At 37.2% G+C, this 17,526-nt stretch overlaps 1 protein-coding gene across 14 annotated transcripts in view; it reads left to right on the top strand.

Moving 5' to 3' along the window:
* Positions 1–17,526, top strand: part of LOC150083714 (uncharacterized) — a 448,219-nt gene that overhangs the window by 293,565 nt on the left and 137,128 nt on the right. For all 14 annotated transcript variants that reach the window (XM_090378158.1, XM_090378157.1, XM_090378156.1 and 11 more), the window contains one exon: positions 2,721–2,884. In XM_090378158.1, coding sequence (XP_090234284.1) covers positions 2,721–2,884 — 164 coding nt within the window. The remainder of the gene's footprint in view (positions 1–2,720; positions 2,885–17,526) is intronic.

Genomic DNA, 17,526 nt, shown 5'->3' with positions numbered 1-17,526 from the left:
GTCCCTCCCCAATTTAATCCTTCAAGGGCATAAAAATTTTATTATGTTTTCAAGCTCTCATAAAGGCCCATAACAACACTGAGCTGGCACCTAATGTCCTAACACTCCTTACATCAAACACACATAAAGACATCCCATTGGAAAAATCATGTTTCATTACAGATAGATCTGCAAACATCAAACAAACAGTACATTTCACAAGGCTGTGATTTGGAGGACAGCCATTCCTAACAGTTCTCCCCAGAGCCATGGCTCTCCCACTGCCTTGAGCCCTTTGCTTTGCTGCTCTGGTATAATTAAAAATTATATTTCAATTCAGTATAATTAAAAATACTATGCTAAACTAATATACCTAATGTAGTAATAACACTATTCACTGGTTATTTTTTTATTTTTTTTATTTTATGAAAACCCCAAACATGAAAGGTATCAAAACCTATAGTACTTAGTACCGTGCATGGGTTGAAGGAGAAGTATGGGTGGAGGGGGATGCCGGAAACTTTGCTCTAGAGACTAAACATGGGTTTCACCACTTCAAGCCTCCAATAAGCAAAGTGGTGGTATTTCACCGGTTGATGAAAGTCATCTACCACCTATGCAATAAAGTTTACATTATATATATATATATATATATATAAACACACACACACATATATATATATATACAGGGTGATTCACTACCAGTGCGACAAACTTGCAGGAGGTGTAGGGGGCACAAAGACGAATCGGAATCACATAGCATTGCAGGGTCCGAAATGCCTTCATCATGCAGTAGAGGACGTTGAACGGGAGGTTGCGTGAACAGCGATCCCGCTGGAAGTCAGCATTTGTGAACCGTTTCTGTTGAAGAAACCAAGTAGCAAAAGTCCTCCGGAGTGGATAATCTGCAGGCTCCAATGATTGGACGTGTTGCAGATGGTATGAACTCATTTGGTTTGTTGACAGTATCCTCCATACAGTGGATTGGGAAATACCCAATCGTTGGCCTATCGCTCGAGTACTTGTACTCGGATTGCCTTCTGCAAGACGTAGGACATTCTCCTCATTGTCTGGCGTCCTCATCGTTCGCTCTCGATTCATGGTACCACTCGTGAAACAACCAGTCTCATGTAAACTTCTGTGCACACGTACAAAAATCGTATGATGAGGAGCACGCCTGTGCGGGAAACGTTCCTGATACAAGCGCAGAGCGGCGCGCCCGTTACAGTCCGCAGCTCCATACGTGAGGTGCATGTCGGCCAGTTCAACGTTTGAATACTCGTCCATCCTACTGCCTCGGGAACCGGTTCGCAAATGCTGACTTCCAGCGGGATCACTGTTCACGCGACCTCCCGTTCAACATCCTCTACCACATGACGAAGCCATTTTGGACCCTGCAATGCTGTGTGATTCCGATTCGTCTTTGTGCCCCCTACACCTCCTGCAAGTTTGTCGCACTAGTAGTGAATCACCCTGTGTATATATATATATATATATATATATATATATATGTATATTGCAATATCGAGCTTACAGTATAAGTATTTTGTATCTCCTATCAAATGTAAGTTATGTATTACACTATACTGTTACATTTGAAGTTCTAAGTAATTATAATAGATAATAAATTTGTATAACTAACACCACAATTCCTCTACCATGCACTCAGCACTATAACAGTGGCGCAAAATTCAAGGTTTTGTTGATACAAAACAATGGCGGCAGAAGTCAAATGTGGTTCCTTAAGCAGTTATAAATAATAAGTAACTTAATTCACCAATGTAATCAGAGAATCACAAATAACAACTGCACTTCTGATTTGAAATCAGAAGTTAAATGCAATAATAATCCTACTCCAAATCACTAATTACACAGCCATAATACTAGATTTTTAATTAATACTTTAGGTTTACAGTTCATATGGTTATCAGTGTCCTTACACCATGAAAGAAAGTACTCTAATCCTTTTCTAATTCTTGATTTTAATATTTTCTTTATTCATTTTTTAATGCTTTGTATGGATTTCCAGAAACATTGTGACAGTTTAATTTTTATTGATGACTTTCTTGAAGGAACAGCGGACAGTCAAATTAAAGTATTTTATATTGCTTGATTTTAACGTTTCTTTTGTCCACTTCCACCTTTTTATGTACACATTCCTCTCTGCATCAATAAGCAATACTGAACAGCTGTACTAGGACGCCTCCATAGCCAGTGGGAAGGAGCAGCAGTGCGTAGCACACGATTCTTGATTAGACCGGGGTTCAAGCCCGTCACCACCAAATACGGAGGATGCGGAAAGGTCAGGGAATGACCACCGCATATCCCGGAGCAATATGGCCTTAGTTGCTAATGCTCCTAAAAACCAAATAACAAACTAACAAACGAACAGCTGTACCCTTGTTTCATCGATTATTGTTATCAATTAAGCTGTCTCTCAAAGTGATCACAACAAGCACTACCCACTGTCTCACTGTATATAAAATTATTCGAATCGTGAATACCTAGCATGCAAGTGAAGTGAACCAAAAGGCTTCATCTTCAGCCTTTTGGTTCACTTCACTTGGCCATCACATTAGAATTATTTCTTACAGATATTCACCTCTAATGCTTTTATATTCAACTGTGTGTGTGTGTGTGTGTGTGTGTGTGTGTGTGTGTGTGTGTGTGTGTGTGTGTGTGTGTGTGTGTGTGTGTGTGTGTGTTATTTTTTATATTTTATTATTACTTTTTTTGACTAGGTATTTCAGTGATGGCTATGAATCAGATTCTACATTAATTCAAAAAACAGGCCATGTCCACAGATTAGATCCACAGCAACAAAGAGCATGGTACAAAGAAATTCAGCGTGGTGGAGAAATACCATTTTCTGGACTAGGAAAAGTTGCCCCTGAAAAACCAAAAGGTTATTCTTTCTTTTGCCTTTTATTTTTCTTTTGTTATATTCACCATTCTACACAACAGATATATTCATTTATATGTAGGGGAAAGTTGAATAAAATTTATCTAGCAATTTACACATTTAGATAATCAAAATTGGTGTAGGAGATGCAGATTTTATATGCATTCATAACAGGTCATTAGAGATAAACTATGAATTTATTTTGTATACAGTGAAACACAATGTGTTCTGAAATTCATAATTCAACTGGTCAATATAAAAAATTGGTTTCTTAAGAGAGACCAGTTTTCAACAGGACTGAAAAGGCTTTCAACATCAGATAGCAGTTTACAGGTAATAATGTAATAATTTTATTACATTATTACATTACATCAGATAGCAGTTTGCAGGTATGCATAATGTAATAATTTTATGGCATACAACTGGGAAGAAATTTTCATACTTTTTTTGTGTTTATTTAATGTTTTATGGTTACATTATTCTAAAATGCTGTTACTACTACATAAAAAAAATTCATAATAATTTTAATCAAGGTCATCCTAATTTAAAATCGCTGATTTCTTTACTTTGTTCTATTTTATTCAAATAGCTCTATCAACAACAGTGACTGGTTATATTTATTTTTATAAATTTAGAGGATTCAGAGATCCTTCTCTGTAAGAGTAATCTTTAAGTTTGCATCCAAGACAGCTCAATTCCTTGATCAGTAGACTCATTGGGAAGAGAATTCCAAATTTCTGATTTTCTTTAACATTCTCATTTATGGTCCAAAATTATGTTTTCTGAAGCAGTCGTAGCCTTTTTTGGCCCTTGTAAATTTTATTATATTGGCAATAATGACAGTATATTTGGGTCATTGCGACAACTGTATGTGGCAATGACCAAATTGTTGTGCTAATAAACAATTAGGTTTTAATTGTTTTAATTTGAGTGCTTGTGAAGAAAATATTGATGCCAAAAGATATGATTATTTTGGAAATGCTGTTGTTGAAGCCTGTTATATAAGGTTGTGGGGGAAAAGAAAAAGTACATTAAATCCTAGCAAGAAGAAACAGGAAAAAAGAGAGTGCAGAATTGTAGCATAACAGCTGGAAAAGCCATAATTACACTTAAAATCCTTCCATTATGTCACAACCAGTATGTGAGACTCATAAGAATAAGTAAACAAGTCAACATTAGAAAATGGAAGGATCAAGATATGGAAATCTGACAACAGGAAAGAATAATTTATAAATAAAATGAAGAGATAATAAAAAGACCTGCAAATGAATCAATGTAAAGGAGACAGACACATGATGATGGAATGAATAATTATAGAAATTGGTGGGGGTTAAAACTATACATAATAAAAACAAAATAAAATGGGGTGGAATACAAAGAAAGTTTATTTTTTAAATAAGAGAAAAGTGGAAAACTTGACAGCATTTAATTTAAGGAGAAAATTAAAATTTCACCTATTATGAGAGTTTCCATTTTCACATAATAATTATAGTACTTTAGAAAAAACTCAAAAATAAGAAATTGAGTACAATGCAGTGAGTATAGGAGGAACAGATAATGAAATAAAGAGTAAATGAATTTTCCCTAGATTTTTTACAGGAAGACATTAGAAGAATCCTGAACAATCTTGATGACATTTCTCTACCTATTGTTAAAACTTAAACTCCAAAGTAAACTCCTGTTTTGTGTCACCTCTTTTTTTTTTTCCCCTTTTTTTTTGGAATCTCTTATACCAGTGGTGTTTTTCCTTCTGCATGGAAATTTGTCATATTCAGCCAATTGCTTTTGAGGAATTAGCTCAGTGTGAGCAAATACATAATTGTCCCATTGCATATACCTCCATTCTTTTCAAAGTAATGGGGAAATCCATCAACTGCAAACTGTTCCATTATCTTGAAACCCTCTATCTGATTAACGATCACTGATATGGACTCCATTAGTGTTGATCCACTGGTGATGTATTGGCTTATGTTATTTATCTCTAGAAAAATTCAATGGAAACATTTGAAAAAAAAAAACCTTTTGACTCAAGCAGTTGCTTTTGACATTAATGGCAAATGCAATCAAAAACAAGGTTTTTGATTGCATTTGCCATTAAGGTCTAGAGAAGGCTTCCATCTTATAGCCTGCCTTCCATTGTTTGCCATTTCTCTCTCTGACCACTTGCTGCAGATGCTGGTAGATGGCTGTCCATTGTTTAACTTCTCATTTAATGCTGAGGTTCTTCCCCAAGGTTTTGATGATGATAGCATTACATACATTTCACTTTTCAGTTTGAAAAACCTTGCTCTGCACAAACAGATTGAACTTCTTGAATATCCACCTCCAATTTCTTAAATGCCAATACCAGGTAATTCTTTGATGGGACAAAGAAAACTTAGTTAACTTCAATCCTTCTAAAACTTAGTTCGGTATTATTTTTTTTGCAAAAAGAGTCTGCTGCTCCCATACTCATCTTCAATAATTGTCAGCAAGATTACATATCTTTATTACGGCGCCTCCTTAGCCAGGTGGGAAGGAGCAGCACACGCTTCTTGATTAGACCGGGGTTCGAGCCTGTCACCACCAAATACGGAGGGTGCGGAAAGGTCAGGGAATGACCACCGCATATCCCGGAGCAATATGGCCTTAGTTGCTAATGCTCCTAAAAACCAAATAACAACATAACAACAACTACATATCTTTATTGGGAATAACCCTGACTTCTAACCTCTCTTGGCATAATGATATCACAGATATTGCTTCCTCTGCATTGAAAAAACTAGATATATTTTTTGAACTCTCCATTACACATTGATGCATGTTGACTCTCAAATCCACCTTACCACGGAATATTGTAATGTATAATTCCTCACTTATAAACTCACTCTACTTCCTGTTGCACAAAGGTTTAGTTCATGTTTTGTATGCGTTTCTTTATAGACATTTTTACAGGCACTGTTCTTCTGAATTGGCATCTGTAATTTCATTACATCCTTCCAAACCACTTTCGAACATTTTCTAAACACATTCCTCAACTAGTCAGCATTCATTTAATAGTTTGATTCTAGTCTCACTGGGCTAACTTTTCCTTGTTTATCTCTCTACTACTGTTTTTTGGAACAACTTTCCTTCATTTTGGCCCCCCAAAAATTAGTCTACAGAAATTCAAGTCCATTGTCAGCAAGTATTCTCTGCCTTCTTCATCTTCATTTTTAATGCACATTACTGGAGTAGTAGTAGTAGTAGTGGCATGTGATGCAAGTGAATGAACTTATGTAGCATCAGCCAAAAAAAAAAAAAAAAAAAAAAAAAATCACACCATTCCCTCCGAATGCCTGTCCAGTTCCTCCGTAAATTTATTTAACCTATCAACTTCCACAACAACAGATGGAAGTTTGTTCCAGCAATTAACCACTCGAGGCAAATTTTTGCACATCTATTCTACATCTGTCTTTTCTTAATTTGAATTTATGCCCCCTTAGGTTCGTAATCTGAACAAGTGCAAGGATCCCATCAGAATTCAGCGTGCTCAACCCATTCAAGGCCTTATAGACCTCAATCAGATCACCGCGCAGGTGCCTAGTCTCCAGCCACTGCAATTTGCAGAACTTAAGCCTCTCTTGGTAAGAGAATCCCTTCATTCCCCTCACCAATCGTGTTGCTCTTCTCTGTACACGCTCAAGCAAATCTACATCCTTCCTAAAATGAGGCCTCCAGACCTGTACACAGTATTCAAGCCATGGCCTGACCATTGCCTTATACAGAGGGACAATCACCTCCTTTTTTCTGCTAGCAAAATTCCTATATATCATTGACAAAACCCCATGACCTGCCCTGAGCAATGCAGACAGGCTGCCCTGGCAGCCTGTCTGCATTGCTCAGAAAACTTCATATCTGACTGCACAATTACTCCCAGGTCTTTTTCATTTTCTATCACCTTAAGTGTAGTACCACACAGTTGGTATGTTTCTGTGGGGTTACTTCTACCCATATGCAGTACTTTGCATTTATCAAGGTTAAACTTCAGTTGCCACTTCTTAGCCCATCTGCCCAAATTATCTAGATCCTGTTGTAGTAGCACACTGCCATTACTGTCATTAACAACTCTGCCAACCTTTGTATCATCTGCAAACTTCGACATTAAGCCTGATATACCTTCATCAATATCATTGATAAATATACAAAACAACAGTGGACCTAACACCGAACCCTGTGGGACTCCACTAATAACATTAGTACAAGAAGTGCAGCACCCATTGATTACCACCCTCTGTCTTCTCCCACTTAACTATCCTTTTATCCATTGTAGCAACTTACCCTTAATACAATTCTGCTCCAATTTGTACAATAGTCTTCCATGTGCAACAGTGTCAAAAACTTTCCTGAAATCCAAATATGTGATATCATAATTATTTTTTGCATCCAGTTCCTTTGTAACCACATCATAATATCCTATCAAATTTGTCAGACAAGACTTTCCCTTAACAAACCCATTCTGTGTCTGAATTATTGCTGCAGTCTTGTCTAGATGATCCTGTAATGCATCTTTAACCAGTGACTCCAGTATTTTACCTGGAACAGAAGTTAAATTAACTGGTCTGTAATTACTTGTGTCACCCTTCAATCCCCCTTTGTGAATTGGGGATACGTTTGCACATCTCCAATCAGAGGGAACCTCCCCTGAGTCCAAGGATGCTCTCATAATTATGGCTAAGAGTTTGCTTAGGTTGCTTTGCCGCCTCCTTTAATATAACTGGATAGATCCCATCCACCCCAGGTGCTTTTCTTATGTGTAACTTCAACAATTTCTCCTCCACTTTGCTCTCATTTATTACAAAATCATTAAGTACCCTGCTACAATTTGATAACCTTCTGCCATTTTCAAACCTGAATAATTCCTCACGTGTGAATGTAGATGCAAAATACTCATTCAGTTTGTTTGCTATCTGAGCAGGATCATCAACAGTGGAACCATCGATACTATAGGTTCTAATACCTTTTGTGTTTAGGATTACCATAAAAGTAAAAGTGGAAGTCATTCAGCAAAATATGAGAAGAGACAAATAGAAGAGAATTTCAAAAATATCATCTTTTGTAGCATTTTATCAGTTCTTGCTGCTTCTCTCTGACCACCTAATAGAATCAGTGATTCTGTCTACTTATTTATAGATTATAACCAAGTTTTTTATGCTTCCTTCTTAAGATCTTACTCTGTATTGTACTGTGGTCAGTAACATCTGGTTCTGCTTTATAACGTATAAAAGAAACAATAGGTACAGTTCTGTTGACTACTTCAGCTTTTCCACAACTGTCAAAGGAGAAAGGCGGTCTCTTACTACTTTCTATTATGTACAAATATCAATGTACATATTTGTATATCTGTATATTTTATATTTGTATGTCTATGTATCTTATATTTGTATATCTGAATTGCAATTTACTCCTGCCCTATTCCCTTCATTCCTGTTATGTTGTCTGTTTGCTCTCCTGTAGAATCTATCTTGCATAGCTCACACCCTCCATGTAACAAGCAAACCTCCTTGATCTGAATTTCCACACAATACTACATTCTTTAAACGAAAACTCTGGTTGAAGGTCTCTCTGTTTCTTTATGTGAAGTGCCATCCTAAGAATCGTTATGTAGGACTGTAGTCTAGAGCTAGGGCACCTATGTAAACCAACAGTAAATTCTAAGTGGGAAGCATTCAAGGAATTAATCGTGGATGCTACTAAAAGTTTCATACCTATTAAGAAATATTGTTCAAGGTTTAGGCCTAAATGGTTATCAAATGAACTAATGATACTCGTGACAGAGAAGAAAAATGCATGGGATGCATATAAATTATCAAGCAACTCAGAAGCCTATGGCAGATATAAGCTAGTCTGTAATCAGGTCACAAAGGAGGTTAGGCAGGTGAAGGCAGATTACGAGAAATTCTTGGCAAAAGATGCTAAGAAAAACAGCAAGGATGTCTTTACTTATATAAACTCTAAAAGGAAGGGGATAAATCTGATTGGTCCACTTGGCATTGATGGTTCGATTGTTGATGATCCTGCTCAGATAGCAAACAAACTAAATGAGTATTTTGCATCTACATTCACACATGAGAAATTATTAAGGGAGGAAAATGGCAGAAGGTTATCAAATTGTAGCAGGGTACTTAATGATTTTGTAATAACAGAGAGCAAAGTGGAGGAGAAATTGTTGAAGTTACACATAAGAAAAGCACCTGGGGTGGATGGGATCTATCCGGTTATATTAAAGGAGGCGGCAAAGCAACTAAGCAAACTCTTAGCTATAATTATGAGAGCATCCTTGGACTCAGGGGAGGTTCCCACTGACTGGAGATGTGCAAATGTATCCCCAATTCACAAAGGGGGATTGAAGGGTGACACAAGTAATTACAGACCAGTTAATTTAACTTCTGTTCCAGGTAAAATAATGGAGTCACTGGTTAAAGATGCATTGCAGGATCATCTAGACAAGACTGCAGCAATAATTCAGACACAGAATGGGTTTGTTAAGGGAAAGTCTTGTCTGACAAATTTGATAGGATATTATGATGTGGTTACAAAGGAACTGGATGCAAAAAATAATTTTGATATCATATATTTGGATTTCAGGAAAGGTTTTGACACTGTTGTGCACTGAAGACTATTTAGATAGTATGAATCAGAGCTATATTGAGGTAAACTCCTCTTATTAATTTACTAATACTGAAGACTATTGTACAAATTGGAGCAGAATGGTATTAAGGGTAAGTTGCTACAATGGATAAAAGGATGGTTGGGTGGGAGAAGACAGAGGGTGATAATCAATGGGTGCTGCTCTTCGTGGACTAATGTTATTAGTGGAGTCCCACAGGGTTCGGTGTTGGGTCCTCTGTTGTTTTGTATATTTATCAATGATATTGATGAAGGTATATCAGGCTTAGTGTCGAAGTTTGCAGCTGATACAAAGGTTGGCAGGGTTGTTAATGACAGTAATGGCACTGTGCTACTGCAACAGGATCTAGATAATTTGGGCAGATGGGCTAAGAAGTGGCAACTGAAGTTTAACCTTGACAAATGCAAAGTACTGCATATGGGTAGAAATAACCCTAGAGAAACGTACCAACTGTGTGGTACTACACTTAAGGTGGTAGAAAACGAAAAAAACCTGGGAGTAATTGTGCAGTCAGATATGAAGTTTTCTGAGCAATGCAGACAGGCTGCCAGGGCAGGTCATAGGGTTTTGTCAATGATATATAGGAATTTTGCTAGCAGGAAAAAGGAGGTGATTGTCCCTCTGTATAAGGCAATGGTCAGGACACGCCTTGAGTATTGCGTACAGGTCTGGAGGCCTCATTTTAGGAAGGATGTAGATTTGCTTGAGCGTGTACAGAGAAGAGCAACAAGATTGGTGAGGGGAATGAAGGAATCCTCTTACCAAGAGAGGCTTAAGTTCTGCAAATTGCAGTGGCTGGAGACTAGGCACCTGCGCGGTGATCTGATTGAGGTGTATAAGGCCTTGAATGGGTTGAGCATGCTGAATTCTGATGGGATCCTTCCACTTGTTCAGATTACGATATTAAGGGGGCATAAATTCAAATTAAGAAAAGATAGATGTGCGGAAATTTGCCTTTAGCCAGCGGGTGGTTAATTGCTGGAACAAACTTCCATCTGTCATCGTGGAAGTTGATAGGTTAAATAAATTTAAAAAGGAACTGGACAGGCATTTGGAGGGAATGGTGTGATTTTTTTTTTTTTTTTTTTTTTTTAGGCTGACGTTGCATAAGCTCATACACTTGTTTTCTTGCATCACATGCCACTACTACTACCTACTTTCATAAGGACCCACATTTTTCAGCATATTAAAAATTGTAACCGTTGAATTTCAAAAAAATATACATACAATATAAGGTCAAAAAGTTCCAGGACTGCATATTTAAACAAATATAATATCTAGAGCAATTGCATATCAAATTTTTAAAATAAATGACTTTGGCTTTGTACATATTTTCCATCAGTTATGTAATTGCAAAAAAGCTTCTAAGAACTTTTTTGAAAGTTTCTTGATTGCAATTTTTTATAATTGCCATGACTAATGTCTTCAACAGAAAACCTCTTCAGCTCAATCAGCTTTTATTTTGAGAAAAAAATAAATAAAAATCACATAGTGTACAAGTAAGATGAATAAGGAGAATGCTGTAAGGTGGTTAGAGTCTGTGGAAAAGACTTCAGAAATTACTGTTGCATGATGAGTAAGAGCACTACAGTGGAACAGTTTTCAATTAGCCGACCGGGCTAGCCGAGTGGGTAAAGTACCTGCCCGGCAACCCAAAGGTCGCGGGTTCGATTCCCGCCTCGGGCTTGGATCAAAGTACTGCAAAAACCTTGGGAGGTGCAATATGGCCACAGAAGCCGATGCGCCAACAACTACCAAATCAAAAAAAAAAAAAAAAAAATCAGTTTTCAATTTTTACTTTCCAAAAGATCAGATCTCTTCCTTATGACTGCATCTCTTAATTGTTTAGTAATTTCTATTTCTAAATATGTAATAATAGTATAACTTCCTTCCTTTAAACTTTGTCTCACTGTCTGTACATAAATGTTATGTCCCAGTACATAAATGTATTAAGGTCAGTCATACATCATTTCTATAACGTGTTTAGTTCTCTTCTTATGATCCTTATACTATATTGTTACTTCCATGTTTCAAAAGGAAGGAAGTTATATTATGTTGGGCAGTGACTAGGTTATGTTTGTTGACCCTGTATTTACAAAAAAATGTAAATAACTCTAAAAAGATATCAAAGTAATGAAATAACCATATAAGAATAGTAAACTGAGTCAAGTGGTGAATACTGACAGTATACAGTTTGTATGCATATGAAGGGCAGGGAATTAAATGCTTATATAATAATTGGCAATCATCAGTACATGAAAAATAAGAATAACACCCATATATGTCCACAATAGTTAATACAAGAAAGGAAGATATCATTATAAAAAAAAAACCTGTTGAAAAGAATAGAATATTATATGATGTTTTCGTGGCTCAAGGCATTAAGATAGAATCTATAGATTCCATCTGTTTAGTTCTATTGTATATGGAAGCACAAGAAAGGGGAAAAAAAAGGTGATAGAGAAAACTGAAAAGAAAAATAAAGCCAAAAAGTATAGAGTGACGTTAGCATTACTTGAGGTATATGATGCAAGAAAGCAAGCTTATACAGCATCAGCCAAAAAAAAATAAAATAAAATAAATTCCCAATTCACCCATCCAGTCACTCCAAATTTTTGTCTAGTTCAGCCTTAAATTTATTTAAGCTATCAACATCCACACCAACAGATGGAAGTCTGTTCCAGAAATCAACTACCCATTAGCTAAAGGAAAACTTCCGCACATCTATTCTAGAACTGTCTTTCCTCAATTTGAATCTATGCCCCCTAAGGTTCTTAATCTGAGCAAGCAGAAGTATCCCATCAGCATTGAGCCTGCTCAAACCTTTCAAGGCCTTATACACCTCGATCAGATCATCTCGCAGGTGACTAGTCTCCAGATGCTGCAATTTGCAGAACTTAAGCCTTTCTTCATAAGCGCACCCCTTTGTTTCTCTCACCAATCTTATTGCCCTTCTCTGTATACTCATTCTAGCAACTCTACATCCTTCCTAAAATGAGGTCTCCAGACCTGTATACAGTACTCAAGGTACTCATTGCCTTATAAAAAGGGATAATTACCTCCTTGTCTCTGCTAGCAAAATTCCTATATATCATTGACAAAACTACATGACCTGCTCTGGCAGCCCGTCTGCACTTCTCAGAGAACTTCATATCTGACTGCACCATTACCCTCAGGTCTTTTTCATTCTCCACCTTCCTGAGTGTAGTACCAGGGAGTTGGTACGTTTCTCTTGGGTTACTGGTACCCATATGCATTACTTTGCATTTGTCAATGTTAAACTTCAGTTGCCACTTCTCAGCCCATCGGCCTAACATTTCTAGATCCTGTTCCAGTAGCATACTGTCTTTAGTGTCATTAACAATCCTGCCAACCTTTGTACCATCTGCAATCTTGGACATTAAGCCTGATATATCTTCATTGATATCCTTGATAAATACACAAAACAACAACGGGCCCAGCACCGAACCCTGTGGGACCCCGCTAATAACATTAGCCCACGTAGAGCAGTGTCCATTTATTACCACTTTCTGCCGTCTCCCACTCAGTCATCCCTTTTTCCATTGCAGTAACTTGCCCTTAATGCCATACCTCTCCAATTTGTACAGCAGTCTTCCACTGCAACAGTATCAAAAACGTTCCTGAAATCCAAGTATATGATATCAAAATTATTTTAGCATTAAGTTCCTTTGTGACCACATCATAGTATCTGATCAAATTGTTCACACAAGACATCCCCTTAACAAACCCATGCTGTATCTGAGCTATTACAGCTGTCTTGTTGAGGTGATCCTATATCACCTCTTTAACCAATGACTCCATTATTTTCTCCCGGAACAGAAGTTAAACTAACAGGTCTATAATTATTTGTGTTACCCTTTGAACCCCCTTTGTGAATTGGGGATACAATTGCACATCTCTAGTCCATAGGGACTTCCCTGACTCTAAGGATGTTCTCATAGTTATGGCTAAGGGTTTACTTACTTCTCTTGCTGCCTCCTTCATTATAACTTGATAGATTCCATCTGCCCCAGGTGCCTTTTTTATGTTTAACTTCAACAATTTCTCTTCCACATTTCTCTCAGTTAGAACAAAATCAATTAGCTCCCTGTTTGAGTTTGATAAACTTCTGGCATTCCCCTCCTTGAATAATTTCTCATGTGTGAATGTAGATGCAAAATACTCATTCAGTTTATCAGCTACTTGAGCAGGATCATCAATAGTTGAACCATCTTTGTTAAGTGGACCAATCTGATTCATCCCCTTCCTTCTAGAGTTTACATAAGTAAGGAACTCTTTGCTGTTATTCTTTGCATCCTTTGCCAAAGATTTCTCATAATCTGCCTTCACCTGCCTAACCTCCTATGTGACTGGGACATGGACCACAGCAAGATCAGGTGTAGGAATAACAAGTACTTTATCAGAACTAGTTTGTAGGGATAACAAGTACTTTATCAGAATTGTTTGTAGGAATAACAAGTACTTTATCAGAACTAGTTTGTAGGAATAACAAGTACTTTATCAGAACTAATTGACTTACATTATGAATCTGCACTGAGTTCAGTTTAATTTTTTTTTTTCTCCCAATGAAAACCCCAAACACGAGAGGTATTAGAACCTATAGTATTTAGTACAATGCTTGGGTTGGAGGATGAGAAGACGAAAAAGAAGATGTTTGTTGACATTAGATTTGAACTTCTGTAGACTGTAATCTTTAGGAAATACATATGAAGGAAGGTTGTTCCAGAAAACACAGTTGAATGAATGAATAAATAAGAAAGATGAAAAGTTGGTTCTGTGAGTTTGAAGTTGGACAGTAAATGGATGTTGGTTGGTGGCAGCACGTGTTCGGACTGTTTTGAAAGAGAACGAGAATTATAGAAGCCAATTCAGAAGAACAGTGCCCATGGAAGTATCTGTAGAAAAGGCATGCAGCAGAAACAGTATGTCTATGAGACAGCGAGTGGAGAGACTCTGTTAGAGATAAGTCATTAATTAACCTACCTGCCCTCTTCTGAATGGAATCTAGAAGTCTGAGAGAGGTTTTGGGTGCACCGCCCCAGATGTGGGAACAAAATTCCATGGTAGGGTGGATTTGCAATTTGTACAGAGTGAGCAGCTGTTCGGAAGAAAAGTAACACTGAGAGCAAAAGAGAAAAACCAAATTTTTTAAATGTAGAGGAAGCCGAGATAACCCAAGCACGGTACTAAGTACTATAGGTTCTAATACCTCTCGTGTTTGGGGTTCACATAAAAAAAAAAAAAGCAATATTTGTAATGTGCTTGTGCCAAGAGAAATTAGAAGTCAGGGTAATCCCCATAAGAGATATATCATCTTGCCTAGAAATCAGAGTGTCACCAAAGATAAGAATAGGAGCAGAAGAATCCTCTTTGCAAGATGTAAGACAAGACTGAGTTTTAGAAGGATTGAAATCAACTAAGTTGTCTTTGCCCCACTGGATAAATACCTGGAGATCGGCATTTAAGGAATTGGTAATAATAATAATAAATTAAATTAATTTTCTGTTTATACTCCGGGACGACCAAACGGTCAGAGGAGTTCGCATGATAGATTGAATACAAGAAACAGCACCGTATTCAGTAGTCACGGGCTTGAACCCTGGTCACTCAAGGCACGTGTACTTAGGCACCCGCCCGCCTGACCACTAGGCTACGGTGGCCGTTGATATTGGAGAAGTTGAAGCTGATTGAGCAGGCAAGGTTTCTCAAAATGGAAAGTGGAATGCAATATGCTATCATCAGCAAAACTATGGATATGATTTACAGTCAATGGAAGGTCATTAATATACAAGAGGAAAAGAGTGGGGGAAAGAACTGAACCTTGGAGAACACCAGCATTAGTGGAGAAGTTAGAAGACAGAGAGCCATCTACCATCACTAATGTTATTAGTGGAGTCCCTCAGGGTTCAGTGTTGGGTCCATTATTGTTTTCTGTATTTATAAATGATATTGATGATGGTATATCAAGCTTAATGTCCAAGTTTGCAGACGATACAAAGTTTGACAGGGTTGTCAAGGACGCTACTGACACTATGCTGCTGCAGCAGGATCTGGAAAGGTTGAACAGATGGGCTGAGAGGTGGCAAATGAAGTTTAACATTGACAAATGTAAAGTACTACTACATATGGGAAACAGCAACCCCAGAGCAACGTATCAACTCTGTGGTACTACACTGACAATGGTAGAGAATGAAAAGGACCTGGGGGTAATTGTGCAGGCAGATATGAAGTTCTCTGAGCAGTGCAGACGGGCTGCAAGACTAGGCACCAGCAAGGTGATCTGATAGAGGTGTATAAAGCCTTGAATGGTTTGAGCATGCTCAATGATGATGGGATTCTTCCTCCTGCTCAGAATAATCACCTGAGGGCATAAATTCAAATTGAGGAAAGACAGATGTAGGATAGACGTGCGGAAATTTGACTTTAGCCAGCGGGTAGTTGGTTGGTGGAACAGACTTCCATCCCTTGTCGTGGAAGTTGATAGCCTAAATAAATTGAAGGCTCAGCTGGACAGGTATTTTGAACGAACGGAGGGGTGAAGTGGGGTTTTTTTTTTTTTTTTTTTTGGCTGATGCTGCATAAGCTTGCTTTCTTGCATCATATGCCTATGCTAATGCTAATCACCCTCAGTGAGCGATCAGAGAGAAAACTGGATAACCAATTACAAAAAACAGTTGGAAAACCATAAAATGGAAGCTTGTTTAGAAAACGTTTATGCCAAACATGATTGAATGCCTTTGAGATGTCAAGAGAAACTGCTTGTGTTTCACCAAATTTTTACATTGAATTTGTCCATAAATGGGTAACATAAGCCAGAATATCACCAGTGAATCGACACTGCTGGAATCCATACTGGCGATCGTTGATCAGATGGAAGGTTTCAAGGTAATTTAAGAGTTGGCGGTTAATTGATTTCTCCATTACTTTAGAAAGAGTAGAAGTAATTGCAATGGGACAATAATTGGATGGGAGGGATTTGTCACCATTTTTAGGAACTGGCTGGATATGAGCAAATTTCCAAGCAGAAGGAAAAACACTTTTGGAATAAGAAAGTGAAAAATGGCGACAAAGAACAGGAGTAAGTTCAGGAGCACAGGTTTTGAGAACATATGGCGAAATCCCATCAGGACTGGAGCTTTCTTAGCATGAAGATTTGTCAAAATCTTTCTGACATCCTTTTGAGTTAAAATTAACACATATAGTGAGAGAATAGTAGAAGATTAAATATGTGTAACAAAAGAGGATTAAATATTAAACAAAGTTAAATATGGGTAATGCCATATATTAAGATTGGCCATTGTTATATGGGATAGAAACATGGATATTTCGAAAAGAGAGGGCAAAAAAATGGGTAGGAATGTAAAATAGGATTGTCAAAGTAAGTAGGAGAAATATCATGAAAGAACTTTTTACATGTAACAGAGAAGTTAGAATAGCAAAGATTTGTTTGCTCTGGTAGCAAAATTCAGTGATATGCAATTCAGCAAGGGAAAGTTACTTGCTTCTTTCAGTTCAATTCTTGATTCCACTTGTTTGACAATCAACCACCCAACTAATCACCATTACTGATAATTAAATCAGTCTCATTGAGCTAATTTTTTTTTTTTTTTACTATCTACTTTCATTTATTGGAATAACATTCCCTTATATGCATTTCCTAAAAATATATAAATTTATTTACAGCAGTAACAGGTTTCTTCTTAATGTCAAACCTATAGTATATACACATTAGTAGAGTGCTATAAATTTCTACTACCTTTCATGTTTGCCATTAAAAACAAAAAAATCTTAGTTCTGTCTCCTCAGTACTTTTCAGGAACAATTTACATAATGGTCTCACTGAATTGTACCAGATGAACAAATTCCTTATGAACTAAATATTAGCCTTAACCCTTAACCAGGCACTAAATTTCTAATAAAATGATGTGACCAGTAAATAGTTATTCTTTGTCATGGAATTGGACCAGTTATTAGA

Source organism: Mastigoproctus giganteus, chromosome 7, assembly GCF_048544385.1.
Source record: "Mastigoproctus giganteus isolate SK-2022 chromosome 7, ASM4854438v1, whole genome shotgun sequence".
In the NCBI taxonomy this organism is placed as follows: domain Eukaryota; kingdom Metazoa; phylum Arthropoda; class Arachnida; order Uropygi; family Thelyphonidae; genus Mastigoproctus; species Mastigoproctus giganteus.
The sequence above is the reverse complement of the archived record's forward strand: the minus strand, read 5'-3'. Positions and strand labels throughout refer to the sequence as shown.